General features: G+C 51.3%; 1 protein-coding gene and 1 non-coding gene across 3 annotated transcripts in view; both read right to left on the reverse strand.

Moving 5' to 3' along the window:
• The window catches only part of LOC143817215 (piwi-like protein 1), a 119202-nt gene extending 101294 nt beyond the window's left edge, over positions 1-17908 (reverse strand). Inside the window, exons 1-3 of one of the 2 annotated variants that reach the window (XM_077298427.1) lie at positions 17828-17908; positions 6087-6173; positions 5435-5891 (exon numbers count right to left, since the gene is read on the reverse strand). In XM_077298427.1, the coding sequence (XP_077154542.1) occupies positions 5435-5891; positions 6087-6164 (535 nt within the window). In that variant the 5' untranslated portion in view covers positions 6165-6173; positions 17828-17908. Of the gene's footprint in view, positions 1-5434; positions 5892-6086; positions 6174-17419; positions 17744-17827 lie in introns of those variants that run through there. The other variant, XM_077298428.1, reaches the window with a different exon arrangement.
• Positions 10957-11063, reverse strand: LOC143764019 (U6 spliceosomal RNA). The gene has a single exon (XR_013213007.1). It is a non-coding gene; the product is annotated as a U6 spliceosomal RNA (small nuclear RNA).
• Positions 17909-23692: the final 5784 nt, after the last annotated feature.

Here is a 23692-nt window from a genome sequence, read left to right on the forward strand (position 1 = left end):
TGTGCGGATTTCACCTGCGGATTCCTATTGAGGAACAGGTGTAAACCGCTGCGGAATCCGCACAAAGAATTGACATGCTGCGGAAAATACAATGCAGCGTTTCTGCACGGAATTTTCCGCACCATGGGCACAGCAGATTTGGTTTTCCTTAGGTGTACATGGTACTGTAAACCTGATGGAAAACTGCTTCGAATTCGCAGCGGCCAATCCGCTGCAGATCCGCGGCCAATCCGCTGCCGATCCGCGGCCGATCCGCTGCCGATCCGCGGCGGATCCGCGGCCGATCCGCTGCGGATCCGCGGCCGATCCGCTGCGGATCCGCGGCCGATCCGCTCTGTGTGCACATGCCATAACCCTACCCCTAACCCTACCCGTAACCCTAACCCTACCCCTAACCCTACCCCTAGTTCTAACCCTAACCCTAGTGGTAAAAGAAAAAAAAATATTTTCTTTATTTTATTATTGTCCCTACCTATGGGGGTGATAAAGGAGGGGGTTTATTTATTATTTTTTTATTTTGATCGCTGTGGTAGAACCTACCACAGCGATCAAAATGTACCTGTAACGAATCTGCCAGCCTGCAGATTCGGCGGGCGTACTGAGCATGCGCCCGCCATTTTCCAAGATGGCGGCGCCCAGCGAGGACACGGCCGGACACCGGGAGGCTCGGTAAGTATGAGGGGGTGGTGGGGGGGTGGATCGGAGCACAGGGGGGGGGGGATCGGAGGACGGGGGGAGCGGACAGGAGCACGGGGGAGCGAACAGGGGGACGGAGGGGGGTACCTGACAGAACGGACGACTGGGGAGGAGATCGGGGGCGGTGGGGGGGGCCAGTACATGATTTCCAGCCATGGCAGATGCTATTGCAGCATCGGCCATGGCTGGATTGCAATATTTCACCATTTTCATAGGTGAAATATTGCAAATTGCTCTGATTGGCTGTTGAAAGTGCAACAGCCAATCAGAGCGATCGTAGCCACGTGGGGGCAAAGCCACCCCCCCTAGGCTGAAGTACAACTCCCCCTCTCCCTGTAGATCGGGTAAAATAGGAATTAACCCTTTCACCCGATCTGCAGGGATGCGATCATTCCATGACGCCGCATAGGCGTCATGGGTCGGGAAGGGGTTAAAGATTAAAAATAATGGTCTATCAATGACTGTACTTACACCCTCGAGTACTGCAGGAATTATCTCATCCGGGCCCGGAGATTTGTCAATTTTAGAGATTTTTAGACGCCTCCGTACCTCTTGCTGGGTTTAAGCATGTGACCGTTATTTGGGAATTTTTATCACTAGTCATTTTGTCTGCCATGGGATTTTCTTTTGTAAATACTGATGAAAAAAAGTCATTTAGCATATTGGCTTTTTCCTCATCCTCATCCACCATTTCACCCAGACTATTTTTAAGGGGGCCAACACTATCATTTTTTAATTTCTTACTATGTATGTAGTTAAAGAATATTTTGGGATTATTTTTACTCTCTCTGGCAATGAGTCTCTCTGTCTCAATCTATGCTGCCTTGATTTTCTTTTTACAGAATGTATTTAATTTTTTGTATTTATTTAATGCCTCTTCACTACCTACTTCCTTTAATTCTCTAAATGCTTTCTTTTAGTCACTTATTGCGCCCCTTACAGCTCTATTTAGCCATATTGGTTTCCTCCTATTTCTAGTATGTTTATTCCCATACGGTATATACTGTGCACAGGTCCTATCCAGGATGCTAATAAACGTCTCCCATTTTCTTTGTGTATTTTTATGTCTCAGGATATCGTCCCAGTTAATTGCACCAAGATCCTCTCTCATCCGTTGGAAATTCGCCCTCCTGAAGTTTAGTGTCCTTGTCACCCCTCTACTACACATCTTATTAAAGGATACACGAAAACTTATTATTTTGTGATCACTATTCCCCAAGAGACCCCCAACTCTTATATTTGATATGCGGTCTGGCCTGTTGGTTAATATTATGTCTAGCAGTGCCCCCCTTCTTGTTGGGTCCTGAACCAGTTGTGAAAGGTAATTGTCTCCCATAGTTGTCAAAAACCGATTACCTTTGCTGGAACTGCAGGTTTCTGTTCCCCAATCTATTTCAGGGTAGTTGAAGTCCCCCATAATAATGACTTCTCCTTGAGTCGCAGCTTCATCTATTTGCTTTACGAGGATATTCTCCATTGCTTCCATTATTTTTGGAGATTTATAACAAACCCTTATCAGTAATTATTTTTTTCCCCCTCCCCTTATCTCCACCCACAGGGACTCTACATTTTCCTTAGATTCACCTATATTATCATGCAGGATGGGTTTTAAGGACGATTTTACATATAGACACACCCCACCCCCTCGCTTATCTGTACGGTCATTTCTGAAAACGCTATAGCCCTGCAAGTTAACAGCCCAGTCATGGCTCTCATCCAGCCACGTTTCAGATATCCCCACCATGTCATAATTATGCTCCAACAACATTAGTTCTAATTCGTCCATTTTGTTGGCGAGGCTTCTGGCATTAGTATACATGCACTTGATGTTACTCTCTGTACCTCTATTCTTTCTTAAATTACTAACTGTTCTAACCCCACCCCCCATGCCACCGCCACCCCCAACTTCCTTATTTGTGCCCAGGTCTCTATCTGCACTATCTTCCCCTCCTATAAATTGAATACCCTTCCCCCCCAATCCCTAGTTTAAACACTCCTCCAACCTTCTAGCCATTTTCTTCCCAGCACAGCTGCACCTTCCCCATTGAGGTGCAGCCCGTCCCTAGCGTAGAGCCTGTAGCCAACTGAGAAGTCGGCCCAGTTCTGCAGGAACCCAAACCCCTCCTTCCTACACCAATTCTTGAGCCACTTATTAACCTCCCTAATCTCCCGTTGCCTCTCTGGTGTGGCACGTGGCACAGGCAGTATTTCGGAAAATACCATGTTGGAGGTCCTTGCTTTCAGCTTGCAGCCTAATTCCCTGAAATCATCTATAGGGACCTTCCACCTACCTCTAACTTTGTCATTTGTGCCAATGTGCACCATGACCGCTGGGTCCTCACCAGCCCCTCCCAGTAATCTGTCCACCCGATCAGGGATGGGTCGGACTCGAGCGCCAGGTAGGCAGCACACCGTTCGACGATCCCTGTCTTTGTGACAGATTGCCCTATCTGTTCCCCTAATAATTGAGTCCCCCACTACCAGCACCTGTCTGGCCTGCCCTGCTCTCCTATTTCCCTCCTTACTGGAGCAGTCACTCCTCCGGCTTTCAGAGGACATGCTTGGCTGCAGCAGTGCTACCCCTGTACTGGCACCCCCCTCATCTGCCAACTTAGCAAACTTATTGGGGTGTGCCAGATCAGGACTAGCCTCCCTGGCACTCTTCCCTCTACCCTGCTTCCTGTCACCCAGCTTGCTACTCCATTGTCCTGCAGCTCCATCCTACCATCCCCCCCCTCATCTATCCCATTGAGCGTCTGCTCTGTGAGCAGAAGACTCCTCTCCATATTGTCTATGGATCTCAGTGTTGCCAGCTGCACATTTAGATCCAGAATCTGGGTTTCCAAATGCACAACGTGCTCACATCTCGCACAGCAGTATGCACCCTCGACCGGCTGATCAAGGACTGCATACATGTGGCAAGATGTGCACTGGATGGCATTAACAATAGTGGAGCACATTTCCTAATGGGGATTGCACCACACAAATGTTAAATAAAAAATAAATACAAAGTATTAATAAAAAACCAGACAGCAATTCCTCCCTTGGAAACTCCCTGATTCATAAGTCACTGAATCACAAGTCACACTTACCGCCGTTCACACTTACACTCAGGTCCCACTCAGCTCGTTCACACTTGCTATGCTGAAGATTTAAAGATTTTTTTGTTCCCCTCTATTTCACCTCAACAGCAATCCACCTTGCTGTTCAAATGCACTTCCAAAAAGGACTCCCTTTATTAGTGTTCCCTTTATTTTTTTTTGAGCATTGTACATACCATATATCTTTTTACAAATTATTTAAAGCCACAAAAATAATATATATGCACATACTATACACACTCATACTATACACACATAATAATTATAAATATATTGTATCAAATTTGTGGCTTGGGAAATTTTCAATAAAAAAATATTTTTTTCGAAAATGTTCAAACCACAAATATTTTTAAAAGAAACTTCATTTTTATAATACGATAATTTTTTTTTCCCCAAGGGGGGTGTGAGGTGACCAAAAGATGCCAATATATTGCGGAGACACCAGAAAGGCTGTGCAGCTGTAATGTGAAACCAGTGTGCTAGCAACCTCGCTGGTTAGTTTTATGGCTCTGAACTGGTTAAAAGCAGCCTACAGCCTCATGGCCATCTCTTTGTCTAGTACAGTGTTCATTTTAAGACCAAATATAATGGCATCGATTAAGTGGGATAGGGGGAATCTTACATTTTTGGAATGTGCATCAGTAGAGCTACCCTCCCATGCGTTTTCGAAGCTCAGCGCCTAGCAGAACCTGAGAAAAGCATTACTGCTTACCCAAGTCACATAGCCAAGTCATGTTTGAACTTAAATGAAAGGCAATCTCATGCTTGGGAGAATGACTGTTTTGGTGCCCTGCTACGAGGTTCCCACCCTGAGTTATGGCCTATGTAATGTTTTTCATAACTTCCAGAAGGGACTGCATGTCATAGCTTCGCCCAATCAGTGCGGTCATGAAGCACAGGGCATAACATTGACCAGCTGGGTTGAGAGGTGGTCTTTTGCCTAGGAAGCCTGCTACAGGAGGCTCAGCAACCAGCCTGATGCATTGGGATGTCACTTCCTTCGCCCCATGGCAGCCATGATATGAGTGAACTGTAAGTGCTTTTCATCTTTAATCCTTTTTATTTTGTAATCGTTCTGTACATACTGTAATTGCCTCATCTTGTAATATCGTTTTTATACTTTTTGTAAACACTGCCTAATCTTTCTTAGAGTAAAAGATTTAATATTTACTTGTGTTGTTCTCCTTGCTCTAAACGTACCCCAAGTCCTCCGACCTAAGCCATTGCTACTGATCGGGTCAGGAGCCAACCCACTATTAATCATAGTAATAGGAGCTGGTGGCAGCAAAGCGTTTTGAGCTTGTCGAGCAAAGCTGGCAGTGACGGAAAGGGTTTTATAAGTGGATTTCCTGCCTGTGATTGGGAATAGGTATAACGCCCTCACTGCAGCGTGCCCGATAGTCAGTACACGAGCAGGAAGCCTTTCTGGTGACTAATTATCCTAGGTGTAGTTAACCTGAGGGTAAGGAAGGGGGGGGGGGTGGGTGCCAGAGAGCTGCAAGTTCCAAACTTGAACTGGGATATAAATAAATCCCTGATGAAGAACTGGGGGCAACCAAACACCTCCGATTCATGACACACGGACAAGCCTCTCAGTCAGATTTCACACTTAACCCTGGAACATTAAGGTCACTTACCCTCGGGCGCTGGTCTCTCTGCTGCCGCTGCCGGCGGGCCTCTCTGGCGCCCTCTTCCGACCAGCAAAGGCTCAGGTGCTGGCTGCTGAGGTCTGACTGCTGCTGGCCGGGGGTCTTGGGGCTGCTGTGGTCCGAGTGCCGGCCAGGATTCTTGAGGCTGCTGTGCTCTGACTACGGCTGGCCGGGGGCCTTGGGGCTGCGGTGGTCTGACTGCTGCCCAGGCGCCTTGTTGCTGCGGTGGTCTGACTGCTGCCCAGGCGCCTTGGGGCTGCGGTGGTCTGACTGCTGCCCAGGCGCCTTGGGGCTGCGGTGGTCTGACTGCTGCCCAGGCGCCTTGGGGCTGCGGTGGTCTGACTGCTGGCCGGGGGTCTTGGGGCTGTGGTGGTCTGACTGCTGGCTGGGGTCCTTGGGGCTGCGGTGGTCTGACTGTTGGCTGGGGTCCTTGGGTCTGCTGTACCTGTAAATTCGAGAGTTATTCAATAATATAGTAAGGAAAAAAAAAAAATTGGACCCAGACTCCCATAATTCTGCTGCCTCTGCAGGATTAGAGAGCAATGCAATGCATTGTGGGAAAAAAAAAAACCGCTTGAAGCCCCTCCATTATGAAAAAGCAGCAGGAATTACTAAAAGGGTTAATGAGTGGGGTACAAACCTGTCCAGGTGGTCTTTGTGGGGCCTGCTCCTGCCCACGAGCTCGTCCGCGGGCCCGGGATCTGGCTCGTCCGCTCATCTTTTACTTCTGCAAAGGAAACAGATCAATTTCAATATATAAATGGAAAAAAAAATATATTTTTTTTTTCACCCTGAAAAACTGCTAAGGTGCATCATCCTACTCATTACAAGGCTGACTGCCGGCTCACTGAGGGATCACAGGATAGCTGCCTATTGAAGGCTATACGGAGATCAGTGAGAGGCCTTTCTTCTAGTAAGTGTTTAGTCTCACCCTAGTTGGACTCACAGCTATATTGCTCAGTATAGCTGTATAATTTAGGCTACGTTCACAATTGCGTTGTGCGCCGCAGCGTCGGCGACGCAACGCACAACGCAAATGTGAACGCATGCACAACGCTGCTTTTTGCGCCGCATGCGTCCTTTTTTTCATTGATTTTGGACGCAGCAAAAATGCAACTTGCGGCACCCTCTGCGCCCGGACGCGTGCGCCGCAGTGACGCATGCGGCGCAAAACGCAAGTGCGACGCATGTCCATGCGCCCCCATGTTAAATATAGGGGCGCATGAAGCATGCGCCGACCGCAAATGTGAACTTAGCCTGTCTCCATGCTGCCGCTTTCTAGTAAGTGTTTAATCTCACCTAATAGCTGGATTTCCATGTACATGGCTCTGTACAATGACCTCCATCTTGCTTTCTAGTAACTGCTTCAACTCATCCCAGAGCTGGATTTCCAGCTACATTACTCAGTACTGCTCTATAATATCTTCTAGGCTGAAGATGCTTTCTAGTAAGTGTTTGATCCACCCCAGAGTTGGACTCACAGCTATACTGTTCAGTGGTGCTATATAATGTCCTTTATGCTGCTGCTTTCTGGTAACGGTTTCAGATTTTCCATTTATTTCTCTCTCCTCTGAAATGATCTAGCACATCAGAGCAGAGAGAAATGGGATCCGCCCCTAGTACCTCCGGCTCTGGCACCCACCCCTCATCATCTTCTTCCAGGAAGAAAAGATTTCTCCTATTGTTTCATTTCGATCACTGTGATAGACCCTATCACATGATCAAAACAGGGATTTTTGTGTACTCACCGTAAAATCCTTTTTTCCGAGCCGCTCATTGGGCGACACAGGACCATGGGTGTTATGCTGCTACCACTAGGAGGCTGACACTAAGTGAATACAAAAAAAAAAGTAAGCTCCTCCTCTGCAGTATACACCACCCACTGGCTCCAGCCCAAAACCAGTTTAGTGACCAAGCAGTAGGAGATTATAATCATCAAGAATAGGTACATCATGTTAAATCAGAAAAACAATAGCAGCCTTCAGTCCAACACGGTGGGTGCTGTGTCCCCCAATGAGTGGCTCGGAGAAAAGGTTTTTACGAGGAGTACATAAAAATCCCCGTTTGTCCTTCGCCACATTGGGGGACACAGGACCGTCTGATGTCCCAAAGCAGTCCCTGGGTGGGAAATAACAGAGTAAACTCCCAGCATCCGCTGTCTAAAGACGCGCTAGCGCTGCCTGCAAAATTAGTCTACCCAGGCCCGCACCTGCTGGTGCCCGAGTATGGACATCATAATGCTTTGAGAAAGTGTGCAGGCTAGACCAGGTCACCACTTTACAAACCTGCTCCGCAGACTCTTGATGCAGAATGGCCCATGATGCACCTACCGACCGAGTGGAGTGTGCCTTGATCCCCGCATTAAGCTTCTCGAATAGCCGACCGAATCCATGTGGCTATTGTCGACTTAGAAGCGGTCGATCCCTTCTGGTGCCCCTTCGGGAGCACGAACAGGGCGTCTGTCTGGCAAAAAGGCACCGTCTTAGACACGTACCTTCTGAGAGCCCTCACAAGATCCGAAGAGTGAAAAGCTTTCTCCACACGGTGCAACGGTGCTGGGCAAAACGAGGGTAGGACAATACCCTCGATAAGGTGAAACAACTACACCACTTTTGGAAGGAAGGGCAGGGACGGCCTGAGGACTACCTTGTGTCTGAAGTCAGAAAAGGCGCTTGGCAGGAGAGAGCAACTAGCTCCGAGACCCTTCTGATTGATGTTACCGTGACTAGGAAGGCGACCTTCCATGAGAGGTAGGAGAGACAACCTGTAACGGTTCGAAGGGAGATTCCTATAGGACACCTAGGACCAAGTTAAGGCCCCAGGCGTCTAAGGGCGCTATGTAGAGGTACCACACAAGAGACTCCCAGAAAAAGTTCTCACCTGCGGTTTGGAAGAGACTTTATTCTGAAACAATACGGACAAGGCAGACCCACCCTTTGAGGGAGCTCGGCGCTAGGCCCGAGTACAGACCCGGACTGAAGGAATTCAAAAAAGGCTTTCCAGGTCTGATGATAGATGCGTACTAACACCAGCTTCTGATGCGTACTGACACCGGCATCTGAGCATTAATCATGGTGGAAACTACCTCATGGGAGAAACCAGCTACGGTTAGGAACAAGGAGTCAACGGCCAAGCCCTCAAACTCAGGGCCCTGAGTTCTGGTGTCAAACGGGCCCTGGAAAGGCAGGTTTGGTCGATCTGGTGGTTGCAAAAGGATGTCTGACAAGCTGCACTAATTCTGCGTACCACGCTCGGCGTGGCCAGTCTGGAGCAACTAGGATAACCGGTACTCCCTCTGCTTTGATCTTCCTGAAGGCCTTTGGAAGCAAAAGCAATGGGGGAACACATGTAGGGAAGACGAAACTGACTCCACGGAAGGACGAGCACGTCCACCCGATGGCTCTCAGGTCCCGTGATCGAGCTACAAACTCGAGCATCTTGGCATTCAGGTCCACGTCTGGTGTCCTCTAGTGAAGATAGGTCCGCTAGAAAATTTCCGGATGAAGAGACCACTCTCCCGAGGGCAGGCCTTGGACAGCTGAGGAAGTCCGCAGCCCAGTTTTCCATGCTCGGGAGTGAACAGCCGAGATAACCGAGTGGTTCCTATTGGCCTAGTGAAGTATGTGTTCCACCTCGCGCATTGCCGCAGATGACCCCTCTGTAAGCCATGGCCATGACATTGTCTGAATGAATTCGGATGGGACAGCCTGTCAGGAGACGATGGAACCGCCGCAGGAACAACCAGATCGCTCGGATCTCTAGCACATACAGTAGATGGGAAGAGAAGACTCCTGAGGAGACCATTTCCCCTGGGCAGTATGATGACGAGGGAGAAGAGGCTCCTGTCACATGCGTCCAAAGCGCATGTTGTCCCACATGCCAAGACGGATGGAACGAACAGATGGTTGACAAAGTGCTCGGGCCCCTTGCTGAAGGGCTAGCAAGATGACCAAGCCCTGAGAATGTAGACTGGACATGACGGCCGCCATGACCTTTGAGAACACCCTGGGGGCGGTGGCAAGGCCTAAGGGCAAGGCTAAACTGAAAATGTTCTTCGCGGATGGCGAAGTGCAGGAACCCTTGGAGAGGGGAGACTCCATCCTCAAATGTCGTACTCTGACAGAATTGTTCAGAAGCTTTAGGTCCAGGATGTACCTGGCTGTACCATCCTCTTTTGGGACCACAAATAGATTCGAATAGAAACCCTGTAACTTCTCATTTCCCGGAATCGGGGTAATGACCCCGTCTTGCGGAGTGACTCAGAATGGGAAATGCTGGTCGTGAATGGTGAAGCGCAGGAATCTCTAGTGGCGGATGAAAGATCGGGATATGTAGCTTAGCATCTTGGATGTTGATGGATGCCAAAAAACTCTCCCTCTTCCATAGAAGCGAAGACTGAATGCAGAGATTCCATGCGAAAATGACAAACCTTGACAAACTTGTTTAGAAGTTTCAGGTCTTGTAAAATACGGACAGCCAGGCCTGACTGAATAGAAGTAGGCGGCCGCCCACCCTGCCAGTGTCGACCAGACGATACCAGGAGTCAGCGGCGGAAAATCTCTTAGACCTAGATCCCTTAGATCTCAACTGTTGAGGGCAAGATTGCCATTGTCGACTAGGTCTGTAGGAGACTCGAGAACCTCTGTCCCTGTGTGGGGAGCGCCCTGACCCGGGGAAGGTTGTGGCGGTGGACCAGCCCAGGTTGGAGCAAAGAAATCGGAAACGGAATTGTTGATGTCTCCGAAAAAGACGCCTAAGATTCTGCTGGGGAAGAAATTTACTCTTTCCTCCCGTGGCATCAGAAATAAGCTGATCCATGTTCTCACCAAATAGGCAACCACTTTGGAAAGGCAGCGATATCAAGGACTTTTTTTTTTTTTTTACGCAGAGTCCACTTTCCACACTGAGCATAATGCTCTGCTGATTGTGACTGCATTCGCTGCCGATAGAGCAGAACAGCCAGCCACAACCAAAAAGCGTGTACCAGGTAATGTCCAGGCCACGAAATTTGACTGGCAAGATGTACTACTTCAGAGGGGATAATTACCGCTCTGAATGGATTTGGCCAGGGTATCTGCCCAGAAGACTATCGCCTTAGAAACCCATGCTGCAGCGACTGAAGGACAGAGGGCCGAGCCTGAGGCCTCAAAAAACAGAGCGAGCCTGGTGTTCCATCTGATGGTCTGTGGGACTTTTAAAGGATGACCCATCCGTTACAGATAAAAGGGTCTTGGATGCCAGGCGAGAAACTGGAGGGTCTACAACAGGGGAATCAGCCCAATCCTTCCTCAGCACAGCCAAAAAAGGATATTTCGCTTCAAGAGACTTTTGTCCTGTGACGCGTTTGTCCGGTCGCTCCTTATGACGATTGCGTATGGTCGTAAACTCAGGGTGGACTGCAAAATTCTTATGGGGGTGTTTAGTCCTCTTAAAGGACGCGGCTCGATCCGGAACGGAATCAGATTTCTCTTCAACGTGTCAGATTGACCGCCTCTATCAGCGAATCCACCATTTTTATGTAACACTTCACGAATTTGCGTGTCAACCTTGCGCAGGAGCCATGCTAATCTTCTCTGTATCCTTCCAATTTTAGTATATGTGCTGCCTATGCGAGCACCTGGAAGTCTTGCGAATCCAAGTCCAAGGGGCCGCCTGATTTGTACTCAGAATCGCAGTAGTAACTGACCCCTAGGGAGGGAGAGCGAGAAGCGTAACTCGCAAACAAGAATGCATGTGAATGCTCTGGGGACGTGCTGCTGATCCTTTTCCTAGGCGCCTGTAGGTTTCAAGAGTGCTTTTGACACCTACTGATCGACTGCTCCCATATGGGAGAGGATCCATTTATGTCAGACCTGCGCATTCTCTGACCCCTGGAGGGATCGTGGCGGGACTCAATCACTTTGGCCAGAGAAGCCATGGATTGTGACAGTGTCGAAGTCCACTCATGGGGGCTAGGTACACTGGGCTCGGTGGTGGCGGCGGGCTCCAGAGGGCGTTTGGGGGTCACATGCATTGCAGAGCAGCTTAGTCTGAGCCTAAGGAAACAAAGACTGGCAGGAGGTACATGAAGTGAAAAAGGCTGCAATAGCCTTGTTAGCCTTTATAGATGCTTTAGGTTGGGACATTGTACCCTTCTATGTGTCCCCTTTAAAAACTTAAGAAACTTCTGCAGTGAAAGGGTTACAGCAGGCAGGAGGGTGGTCTAGAGAAGCGCTCCCTTACCCAGATCCTGTGTCCCCAAGTCCTTCTGCATGGCACTGTAGCTGCTGAGCCTCCCCAGAGAGTGCTGACGCCTGCGGGGAGCTGTTCCCGACAAATTGCCTGAGACCACTGCCAAATGCCAGTGTGTGTCCAGAGGGTCCGTGGGAGAAGGCCGCCGAGATTAGAAGAGGCCCTTCTCGTCCTGTACGAGAAGCGCCAGAAAGGTGGGCGGAGCCGCTGGGACACATCATAGCGGGGGCGGAGTTACAGAATGCAGCCTAGCAGAGAACCGAAGCTAGGGACTAAATTTATCAGCGCAGGTACCAGAAGGGCCAGGCAGCGCCACCACCATCAGGAAAAGCCCCCTCCTCTATCCAGCGCCTCCACAGACCGCCTGCCCAGAGCCCTCCAGCCCCGGCACTTACCTGGAGAAGCTGCTGGGTGGCAAGTAAGCCAGCGAAATGCGGCGGGTACATATCCTCCTGCTGCCGCTGCTGGTCTTGGACATGCAGGGATAAAGGGATCATGCTCGATACACCACCCCTTTAATAGGGAGGTGGAGAGGGACCGTCCACCTCCTTGTACCATCCGCTTTAACAGTGGTGGCTGATTGGACGCCACGAGATGGGCCTCTGTACATCCAAAGGGTTAATCCTCTAGGATGGGATAGGGCTGAATGTCCGGCATTAGGCCTGGCTGCGGAAGTGGATACGTGGAGGCGACACTCCATGTGCTCGTCTGTTGATGGTGCGGGGAGATCGGTGTCCTTGAAGGGGCCCGTCGCCCCTAAGAATCAGCCCAGGCTTGGCATCCCACGTCGCAGGAGAGGATACGGAGAGGCGACACTCTCCGTGCTTGCCTGTTGATGGTTTGAGGAGATCGGAACCTTGAAAGGATTCGTCTCCCCATTCGTCTATAGTAAAAATAAAAATCTAAAAAGGAAAAAGATGAATAAAATTAAAAAAAAAAAAACATTAGGTCTGAAGACCAGACCAGTGTGCCTCCAACGGACACTAAGCAATAACTGGTTCTGTCTGGAGCCAGCGGGTGGTGTATGCAGAGGAGGAGCTAACACTTTTTTGTATCACTTAGTGTCAGCCTCCTAGTGACAGCAGCATACACCACGGTCTGTGTCCCCCAATGTGGCGAAGGAGAAATAAAAAACAATACTAAATAAAAAACCCCTTTATCATCCCTTAGTTAGGTAAAAATAAAATTTAAAAAAATTATTAATTTCCATGTTCCGTTAGGGTTAGAGCTAGGGTTAGGGTCGGGTGTTACGATTGTGGTATGAGGGTTACAGTTATGTTGGGGTTGTGGTTAGGGTCAAGATTAGGGTCAGGGGTAGGGCTGTTAGGGTTGGCGTTTATTTCCACTGTTTAGGTTCATCAGGGGGTCTCCAAACGCGACAAGGCGCCCACCTCATATGAACTCGAGCGTGTGAACTTTTGCAAGGCTCCAGTTCATGAGGACATCCAGCAGAGGGCGCCTCACCGCGACTCAATGTAAGTACAGATCACCCAGCTTTCCTTTTAGTACCCGGGGGCTTACAGGCACGAGCGAGTGCTTTAGCACAGCTCCTGGCTGTAAAATGATTTAACCCCTTCAGATGGATTTACTTCGTGGGTCGTGACAGATCATCAGAAGGTATGTATATTGTTGGTTTATTATTTTTCAGAGCGAGGGTCTTCAGGTGGATTGAGAGAGCAATAAAATATTAAAACAACCTGTCTATTTTAATGAACTAAACACTTTTTAATAATGTGTTTTTTTAACCCTTTCATACAATTGGATTAATAATGGATAGGTGTCATAATTGACGCCTCTCCATTATTAATCTGGCTTAATGTCACCTTACAATAGCAAGGTGATATTAACCCTTTATTACCCCATATCCCACCGCTACAGGGAGTGGGAAGAGAGTGGCCAAGTGCCAGAATAGGCGCATCTTCCAGATGTGCCTTTTCTGGGGTGGCTGGGGGCAGATGTTTTTAGCCAGGGGGGGGGGGCAATAACCATGGACCCTCTCCTGGCTACTAATATCTGCCCTCAGTCACTGGCTTTACCACTCTGGCAGAGAAAATTGCACAGGAGCCCACGCCAATTTTTTCCGCAATTTATCCCTTTATTTTACAAGCTACAGCGCCCAAATTTTGCACATACACACTACTAACATTAGTTAGGCACACTACTAACATTAGTAGTGTGGAATATGCAAAAAAAAAAGGGATATGAGATGGTTTACTGTATGTAAACCATGTCTCATATCCTGTCGGGTTTGTGAAGGAGAAATGAAAAGCCGGCAATTGAATCACCGGCTCTTCACATACATCGCGCTGAATTAAATATAAATACAGAATATTATATATATCAATGACATATATATACACTGTATATATGTTTTACCGGACATTTGAGCACATAAATTCATTAGATGTCGGTTTTGCAAGCCTGCGAGAAAATATCGCAGTACGGATGCCATACGGAGGATGCCATGCGCAAAATACGCTGACACACCCTGCCTACGGATGACATACGGATCACTATTTTGGGGACTTTTCTGCGTATTACGGCCGTAAAATACGGACCGTATTTACATACGCTGAGTGTGAGGCCGGCCTAAGGCCCCGCAGCTCCCCTATACACAGTGTGATGGGCCCGCAGCTCCCCTATACACAGTGTGATGGGCCCGCAGCTCCCCTATGCACAGTGTGATGGGCCCGCAGCTCCCCTATGCACAGTGTGATGGGCCCGCAGCTCCCCTATGCACAGTGTGATGGGCCCGCAGCTCCCCTATGCACAGTGTGATGGGCCCGCAGCTCCCCTATGCACAGTGTGATGGGCCCGCAGCTCCCCTATGCACAGTGTGATGGGCCCGCAGCTCCCCTATGCACAGTGTGATGGGCCCGCAGCTCCCCTATGCACAGTGTGATGGGCCCGCAGCTCCCCTATGCACAGTGTGATGGGCCCGCAGCTCCCCTATGCACAGTGTGATGGGCCCGCAGCTCCCCTATGCACAGTGTGATGGGCCCGCAGCTCCCCTATGCACAGTGTGATGGGCCCGCAGCTCCCCTATGCACAGTGTGATGGGCCCGCAGCTCCCATATGCACAGTGTGATGGGCCCGCAGCTCCCATATGCACAGTGTGATGGGCCCGCAGCTCCCATATGCACAGTGTGATGGGCCCGCAGCTCCCATATGCACAGTGTGATGGGCCCGCAGCTCCCATATGCACAGTGTGATGGGCCCGCAGCTCCCATATGCACAGTGTGATGGGCCCGCAGCTCCCATATGCACAGTGTGATGGGCCCGCAGCTCCCATATGCACAGTGTGATGGGCCCGCAGCTCCCATATGCACAGTGTGATGGGCCCGCAGCTCCCATATGCACAGTGTGATGGGCCCGCAGCTCCCATATGCACAGTGTGATGGGCCCGCAGCTCCCATATGCACAGTGTGATGGGCCCGCAGCTCCCATATGCACAGTGTGATGGGCCCGCAGCTCCCATATGCACAGTGTGATGGGCCCGCAGCTCCCATATGCACAGTGTGATGGGCCCGCAGCTCCCATATGCACAGTGTGATGGGCCCGCAGCTCCCATATGCACAGTGTGATGGGCCCGCAGCTCCCATATGCACAGTGTGATGGGCCCGCAGCTCCCATATGCACAGTGTGATGGGCCCGCAGCTCCCATATGCACAGTGTGATGGGCCCGCAGCTCCCATATGCACAGTGTGATGGGCCCGCAGCTCCCATATGCACAGTGTGATGGGCCCGCAGCTCCCATATGCACAGTGTGATGGGCCCGCAGCTCCCATATGCACAGTGTGATGGGCCCGCAGCTCCCATATGCACAGTGTGATGGGCCCGCAGCTCCCATATGCACAGTGTGATGGGCCCGCAGCTCCCATATGCACAGTGTGATGGGCCCGCAGCTCCCATATGCACAGTGTGATGGGCCCGCAGCTCCCATATGCACAGTGTGATGGGCCCGCAGCTCCCATATGCACAGTGTGATGGGCCCGCAGCTCCCCTATACACAGTGTGATGGGCCCGCAGCTCCCCTATACACAGTGTGATGGGCCCGCAGCTCCCCTATACACAGTGTGATGGGCCCGCAGCTCCCCTATACACAGTGTGATGGGCCCGCAGCTCCCCTATACACAGTGTGATGGGCCCGCAGCTCCCCTATACACAGTGTGATGGGCCCGCAGCTCCCCTATACACAGTGTGATGGGCCCGCAGCTCCCCTATACACAGTGTGATGGGCCCGCAGCTCCCCTATACACAGTGTGATGGGCCCGCAGCTCCCCTATACACAGTGTGATGGGCCCGCAGCTCCCATATGCACAGTGTGATGGGCCCGCAGCTCCCATATACACAGTGTGATGGGCCCACAGCTCCCATATACACAGTGTGATGGGCCCGCAGCTCCCATATGCACAGTGTGATGGACTCACAGCTCCCTGTCATGATTTGGATGCCCTGCTCATTTACTCATCCTCTGGCGTAGTCACTATTTTGGGGCACTGCTGCAGTCCCACGGCTCAAACTTGTGAGCGCAGCTTCTGACAGGCCAGAAGTTAGAAGCAATGTCACAAGCGCTCAATGTAAGACTATGAGGCTATGTGCACTTGTTGCGGATTTCCTGTGTTTTTTGTGCAGATTTCACCTGCGTTTTACCATCTGCGGAATCCTATACAGGAGCAGGTGTAAAACGCTGCAGAATCCACAAAAAGAATTGACATGCTGCGGAAAATACAACGCAGTGTTTCCACGTAGAATTTTCCGCATCATGTGCACTGTGGATTTGGTTTTCCATAGGTTTACATGGCACTGTAAACCAGATGGAAAACTGATGCGAATCCGCAGCGGCTAATCCTCACCGTGTGCACATAGCCTGAGAGTGAGAAAGAGTCCAGAACGAGGCTCCCACAGACTCACACTGATTAGTGACCTCTGCGCTGCTCCATGAAACACTGGAGCCTCGGACAGGCCACAAACTGCAGGAGACGGAGCCGAGAGGAGACTAAAACAGATGAAAACGCCGGAAGGTGAGTATCAGACAGGGGGCAGGGGACGGGGATTTTCAGCACCGCTCCAGCAATGAAATAAAAAATAATGCTGGAGTGGTGCTGTAAATGTGATGTAGCTATTGGTTACTGTATGTGGCTCCTTATACTAATACTCATAAAAGACCCAGGTGGTACGTATCAAAAGCCCCTAACCGCCCCCCAATCTCCAGCCAGCAAATATTACATGATGGAGTACATATAATATCATAACAAAACATTATAATATTCAGCCCCCAGTGCCCTGTCCCCCCTCCCCCACTTCAGCCCCAATACCCCATCAGCTCACATCTACCCCTCAGTGCCCTGTCCCACCTCACCCACCTTCTGCCCTCACAACACCCCCATGGTCTCACATTCACCCCCCAGTGTCCTGTCTCCCCTCCCCCACAATACCCCCATGGCCTCACATTCACCCCCCTCCTCCCAGTACCCTGTCCCCCTCCCCCACAATACCCCCATAGTCTCACATTCACCCCCCAGTACCCTGTCCCCCCTCCCCCACAATACCCTCATAGTCTCACATTCACCCCCCTCCCCCCAGGACCCTGTCCCCCTCCCCCACAATACCCCCATAGTCTCACATTCACCCCCCAGTACCCTGTCCCCCCCTCACTCACTTTCAGCCCCCACAATACCCCATGGTCTCACAATGACGTACCTGAATGTAATAAACCTAATAAGTTCCATCCCCACTTACTGATAAAGCTTTCACTGCAGGCAGGACCAGGAAGTGTAAGTAAAATGCTGGGTGGGCACTAGGACCCAGCGTGCCTGAGCCAATCCCAGCGTGCACGAGCCAATCCCAGCGTGCACAGAGTGAAGATAACTGCAGCCAGGAAAAGCTTCATCATCAGGTCAGACGGGCGAAACCATTCACTGCAGGAGGGAGACTCTGCAGCCGGCCACTGTGCTAATAGCCAGCTTGCAGAGTCTCCGTCAGCCGGGAGCAGACATTATACTGCTCTGCTCCTATGCTGTGTTCTGTCTCCTCACAGAAGTGGCCCTGGCTTCCGGTGGGCCCCTTCATGTGACATGGCCCCCTCTGCCCTCCCCCAGCTATGCTACTGCCACAAGGGATAACCACACGCCACCACGAGCTCCTCACCGCCTCAGCGTCCACAAACGGCACAAACTACTGTCTGCGCATGCGCCAACCGCTCCGCTGAGTCCGCGCCTAACCGCTGTGACGCACCACTAAATTGCCTTTTCGGAAACACGCATGCGCTGAACGTGACGGAGGCTGCAGAGCCGCCATGTTTGAGTCGGGACATTTGGGACTGAAAATTTAATCGCAGTAAAATATATCTATCTTCTATCCAACTATCTAATCATGGGACCGATTCACAGAAGGGAAAGAAAGTGCATTTTGTTACTTTTACAGGTAATCTGCCCATAAACAACATGGCTTCTAGACACTGAGCAGTGAGGCGCTGGCAGATTCTAGTCTGCGGAGGACGCACTGTTATGGGGATCTGCGGAGGACGCACTGTTATGGGGATTTGCGGAGGACGCACTGTTAATGGGGGTCTGCGGAGGACGCACTGTTATGGGGATTTGCGGAGGACGCACTGTTAATGGGGGTCTGCGGAGGACGCCCTGTTATGGGGGTCTGCGGAGGACGCACTGTTATGGGGGTCTGCGGAGGACGCACTGTTATGGGGGATCTGCGGAGGACACTGTTATGGGGGTCTGCAGAAGACACACTGTTATGGGGATCTGCGGAGAACACACTGTTATGGGGATCTGCGGAGGACACACTGTTATGGGGATCTGCGGAGGACGCACTGTTATGGGGGATCTGCGGAGGACACTGTTATGGGGGTCTGCGGAGGACACACTGTTATGGGGATCTGCGGAGAACACACTGTTATGGGGATCTGCGGAGGACGCACTGTTATGGGGGTCTGCGGAGGACACTGTTATGGGGGATCTGCAGAGGACGCACTGTTATGGGGATCTGCGGAGGACACACTGTTATGGGGACCTGCGGAGGACGCACTGTTATGGGGATCTGCGGAGGACGCACTGTTATGGGGGATCTGCGGAGGACACTTATGGGGGATCTGCAGAGGACGCACTGTTATGGGGGATCTGCAGAGGACGCACTGTTATGGGGATCTGCAGAGGATGCACTGTTATGGGGGATCTGCGGAGGACACTGTTATGGGGGTCTGCGGAGGACACACTGTTATGGGGATCTGCGGAGGACACACTGTTATGGGGATCTGCGGAGGACGCACTGTTATGGGGATCTGCAGAGGACGCACTGTTATGGGGATCTGCGGAGGACGCACTGTTATGGGGGGGTCTGCGGAGGACTCACTGTTATGGGGGTCTGCAGAGGACTCACTGTTCTGGGGGTCTGCAGAGGACACTGTTATGGGGGTCTGCGGAGGACGTACTGTTATGGGGGTCTGCGGAGGACGCACTGTTATGGGGGTCTGCTGAGGACACTGTTATAAGGGTCTGTGGAGGACGCACTGTTATGGGGGTCTGCAGAGGACGCACTGTTATGGGGGTCTGCAGAGGACGCACTGTTATGGGGTCTGCAGAGGACACTGTTATGGGGGTCTGTGGATGATGCACTGTTATGGGGTCTGTGGAGGACGCACTGTTATGGGGTCTGTGGAGGATGCACTGTTATGGGGGGTCTGCAGAGGACGCACTGTTATGGGGGTCTGTGGATGATGCACTGTTATGGGGATGTATGGATGACTCACTGTTATGGGGGTCTGCGGAGGACACACTGTTATGGGGGTCTGCAGAGGACTCACTGTTATGGGGGTCTGCAGAGGACACTGTTATGGGGGTCTGCGGAGGATGCACTGTTATGGGGGTCTGCTGAGGACACTGTTATAAGCGTCTGTGGAGGACGCACTGTTATGGGGGTCTGCAGAGGACGCACTGTTATGGGGGTCTGCAGAGGACACTGTTATGGGGGTCTGTGGAGGACGCACTGTTATGGGGATCTGTGGAGGGCGCACTGTTATGGGGGGTCTGCAGAGGACGCACTGTTATGGGGGTCTGTGGATGATGCACTGTTATGGGGATGTATGGATGACTCACTGTTATGGGGGGTCTGCGGAGGACACACTGTTATGGGGGTCTGCAGAGGACTCACTGTTATGGGGGTCTGCAGAGGACACTGTTATGGGGGTCTGCGGAGGACGCACTGTTATGGGGGTCTGCAGAGGACGCACTGTTATGGGGGTCTGCAGAGGACGCACTGTTATGGGGGTCTGCGGAGGACACTGTTATGGGGGATCTGTGGAGGACGCACTGTTATGGGGGTCTGTGGAGGACGCACTGTTATGGGGGTCTGTGGAGGACGCACTGTTATGGGGGTCTGTGGAGGACGCACTGTTATGGGGGGTCTGCAGAGGACGCACTGTTATGGGGGTCTGTGGATGATGCACTGTTATGGGGATGCATGGATGACTCACTGTTATGGGGGGTCTGCGGAGGACACACTTATGGGGGTCTGCAGAGGACTCACTGTTATGGGGGTCTGCAGAGGACACTGTTATGGGGGTCTGCGGAGGACGCACTGTTATGGGGGTCTGCAGAGGACGCACTGTTATGGGGGTCTGCAGAGGACGCACTGTTATGGGGGTCTGCGGAGGACACTGTTATGGGGGATCTGTGGAGGACGCACTGTTATGGGGGTCTGTGGAGGACGCACTGTTATGGGGATCTGTGGAGGACGCACTGTTATGGGGGTCTGTGGAGGACGCACTGTTATGGGGGTCTGTGGAGGACGCACTGTTATGGGGGGTCTGCAGAGGACGCACTGTTATGGGGGTCTGTGGATGATGCACTGTTATGGGGATGTATGGATGACTCACTGTTATCGGGGGTCTGCGGAGGACACACTGTTATGGGGGTCTGCAGAGGACTCACTGTTATGGGGGTCTGCAGAGGACACTGTTATGGGGGTCTGCGGAGGACGCACTGTTATGGGGGTCTGCGGATGACACTTATGGGGGTCTGTGGATGACGCACTGTTATGGGGGTCTGCAGAGGACGCACTGTTATGGGGGTCTGCGGAGGACACACTGTTATGGGGTCTGTGGAGGACACTTTTTTTGGGGTCTGTGGAGGACACTGTTATGGGGGTCTGGAGGATGCACTGTTATGGGGGTCTGCGGAGGACACTGTTATGGGGATTTGCGGAGGACGCACTATTATGGGGGTCTGTGGAGGACGCACTGTTATGGGGGTCTGCGGAGGACACTTATGGGGGTTTGTGGAGGATGCACTGTTATGGGGGGGTTTGTGGTTGACGCTATTATGGGGGTCCGTACATTATCAGGCCGCAGTGATTGTTCTCTGTTGTCCTCAGATATCGGGATCTTCACGCCTTTGAACTGCAGGAGGTGACGAGAGTCGTGGATTGGTCGGGTGACACCGGTGGGAACATTCTGTCACCTCCTGTATCGGGGGTCTCGCCTGTTACCTGTGGGCTGTGTACACTGTTATGGGGGTCTGCAGAGGACTCACTGTTATGGGGGTCTGCAGTGGACACTGTTATGGGGTCTGCGGAGGACGCACTGTTATGGGGGTCTGCGGATGACACTTATGGGGGTCTGTGGATGACGCACTGTTATGGGGGTCTGCAGAGGACGCACTGTTATGGGGGTCTGCGGAGGACGCACTGTTATGGGGGTCTGTGGAGGACACTGTTATGGGGGTCTGTGGAGGACACACTGTTATGGGGGGTCTGCGGAGGACACTGTTATGGGGGATCTGTGGAGAACGCACTGTTATGGGGGTCTGCAGAGGATGCACTGTTATGGGGGTCTGCAGAGGACGCACTGTTATGGGGGTCTGTGGAGAACGCACTGTTATGGGGGGTCTGCAGAGGACGCACTGTTATGGGGGTCTGGATGATGCACTGTTATGGGGATGTATGGATGACTCACTGTTATGGGGTCTGCGGAGGACACACTGTTATGGGGGTCTGCAGAGGACTCACTGTTATGGGGGTCTGCAGAGGACACTGTTATGGGGGTCTGCGGAGGACACACTGTTATGGGGGTCTGCGGATGACACTTATGGGGGTCTGTGGATGACGCACTGTTATGGGGGTCTGCAGAGGACACACTGTTATGGGGGTCTGCGGAGGACACTGTTACGGGGGTCTGAGGAGGACGCACTGTTATGGGGGTCTGTGGAGGACACTTTTTTGGGGGTCTGTGGAGGACACTTTTTTGGGGGTCTGTGGAGGACACTGTTATGGGGGTCTGCGGAGGACACTGTTATGGGGGTTTGTGGAGGATGCACTGTTATGGGGGTCTGTGGAGGACACTTTTTTGGGGGTCTGTGGAGGACACTGTTATGGGGGTTTGTGGAGGATTCACTGTTATGGGGGTCTGCGGAGGACGAACTGTTATGGGGGTCTGCGGAGGACGCACTGTTATGGGGGGGTTTGTGGTTGACGCTATTATGGGGGTCCGTACATTATCAGGCCGCAGTGATTGTTCTCTGTTGTCCTCAGATATCGGGATCTTCATGCCTTTGAGCTGCAGGTGACTAGAGTCGTGGATTGGTCGGGTGACACCGGTGGGTACATCCTGTCACCTCCTGTATCGGGGGCCTCGCCTGTTACCTGTGGGCTGTGTACAGCTCTGGCAAAAATTAAGAGACCACCACTGTCACGATATTGTATGGAATGTAATATGATTTCGTAGCTTTGCTTTGGGCTAAACCCCTCCCCCCCTTCTCTCTTCGCTTCTAAAGGTACCTTCACACTAAACAACTTTACAACGAGAACGACAACGATCCGTGACGTTGCAGCGTCCTGGATAGCGATCTCGTTGTGTTTGACACGCAGCAGCGATCTGGATCCCGCTGTGCCATCGCTGGTCGGAGCTAGAAGTCCAGAACTTTATTTGGTCATCAGGTCGGCGTGTATCGTCGTGTTTGACAGCAAAAGCAACGATGCCAGCAATGTTTAACATGGAGCTAACGACCTGTGAGAACGATAAGTTCGTCACCGTTACGTCACTGGATCGCTCCTGCATCGTTCTGGAGCTGCTGTGTTTGACATCTCTGCAGCGACCTAAACAGCGACGCTGCAGCGATCGGCTCGTTGTCTATATCGCTGCAGCGTCGCTGAGTGTGACGGTACCTTAAGTGTGTGAAGCTATTCTTCTCAATGCTCTGCCCTGCCCCCAATCCCAGGAAGGTTTATTGCGCTTGTAGAGGCACAAATCTCCCTCCAGCTGAAAAGCGGTCTGATATCCTTCTCAAGACATGCGGCCCTTTGTTCTGTTATAGTAAGATATTGGGCCAACGGTTTAAGCTAGGAAAATAATACATCCAGTTTGCGAATCTCCATCGGCAGATCTATCGGCCGCGATAAACGCGGGCTTCTAGTTCAAACAGGGACAAAATATGGATTTCTCTGGAACTGAGTGTCTCTACTAGCCCGAATTTAGTATCTATAGAGAGCAAATCTTAATACAAGATGAATGAGGGGTGTGTTATGACTCTGCCAGATTCTCCAGCGAAGATATGACAGTCAGAAGAATGGTTGGAGAAAACTGTACAGCTGAGGAAGGAGGAGGGCGATCCTAACTCAACCCCTTTAGTGATGTCACGAGGCTGGAGATTTAAAGTTTTTACTCTTAACCCAGCCTTGAGTCTTAGGCCGGCGTCACACTCAGCGTATGTAAATACGGTCTGTTTTTTACGGCCGTAATAGACAGAAAAGTCCCCAAAATAGTGATCCGTATGTCATCCGTAGGCAGGGTGTGTCAGCATATTTTGCGCATGGCATCCTCCGTATGTAATCCGTATGGCATCCGTACTGCAATATTTTCTCGCAGGCTTGCAAAACCAACATCGAATGGATTTATGTGTTCAAATGTTATTTAAAACATATATACAGTATCTCTCTCTCTCTCTCTCTCTCTCTCTATATATATATATATATATATATATATATATATGTGTGTGTGTGTCTCAA

Source organism: Ranitomeya variabilis, chromosome 3 (genome assembly GCF_051348905.1).
Source record: "Ranitomeya variabilis isolate aRanVar5 chromosome 3, aRanVar5.hap1, whole genome shotgun sequence".
Lineage (NCBI taxonomy): Eukaryota > Metazoa > Chordata > Amphibia > Anura > Dendrobatidae > Ranitomeya > Ranitomeya variabilis.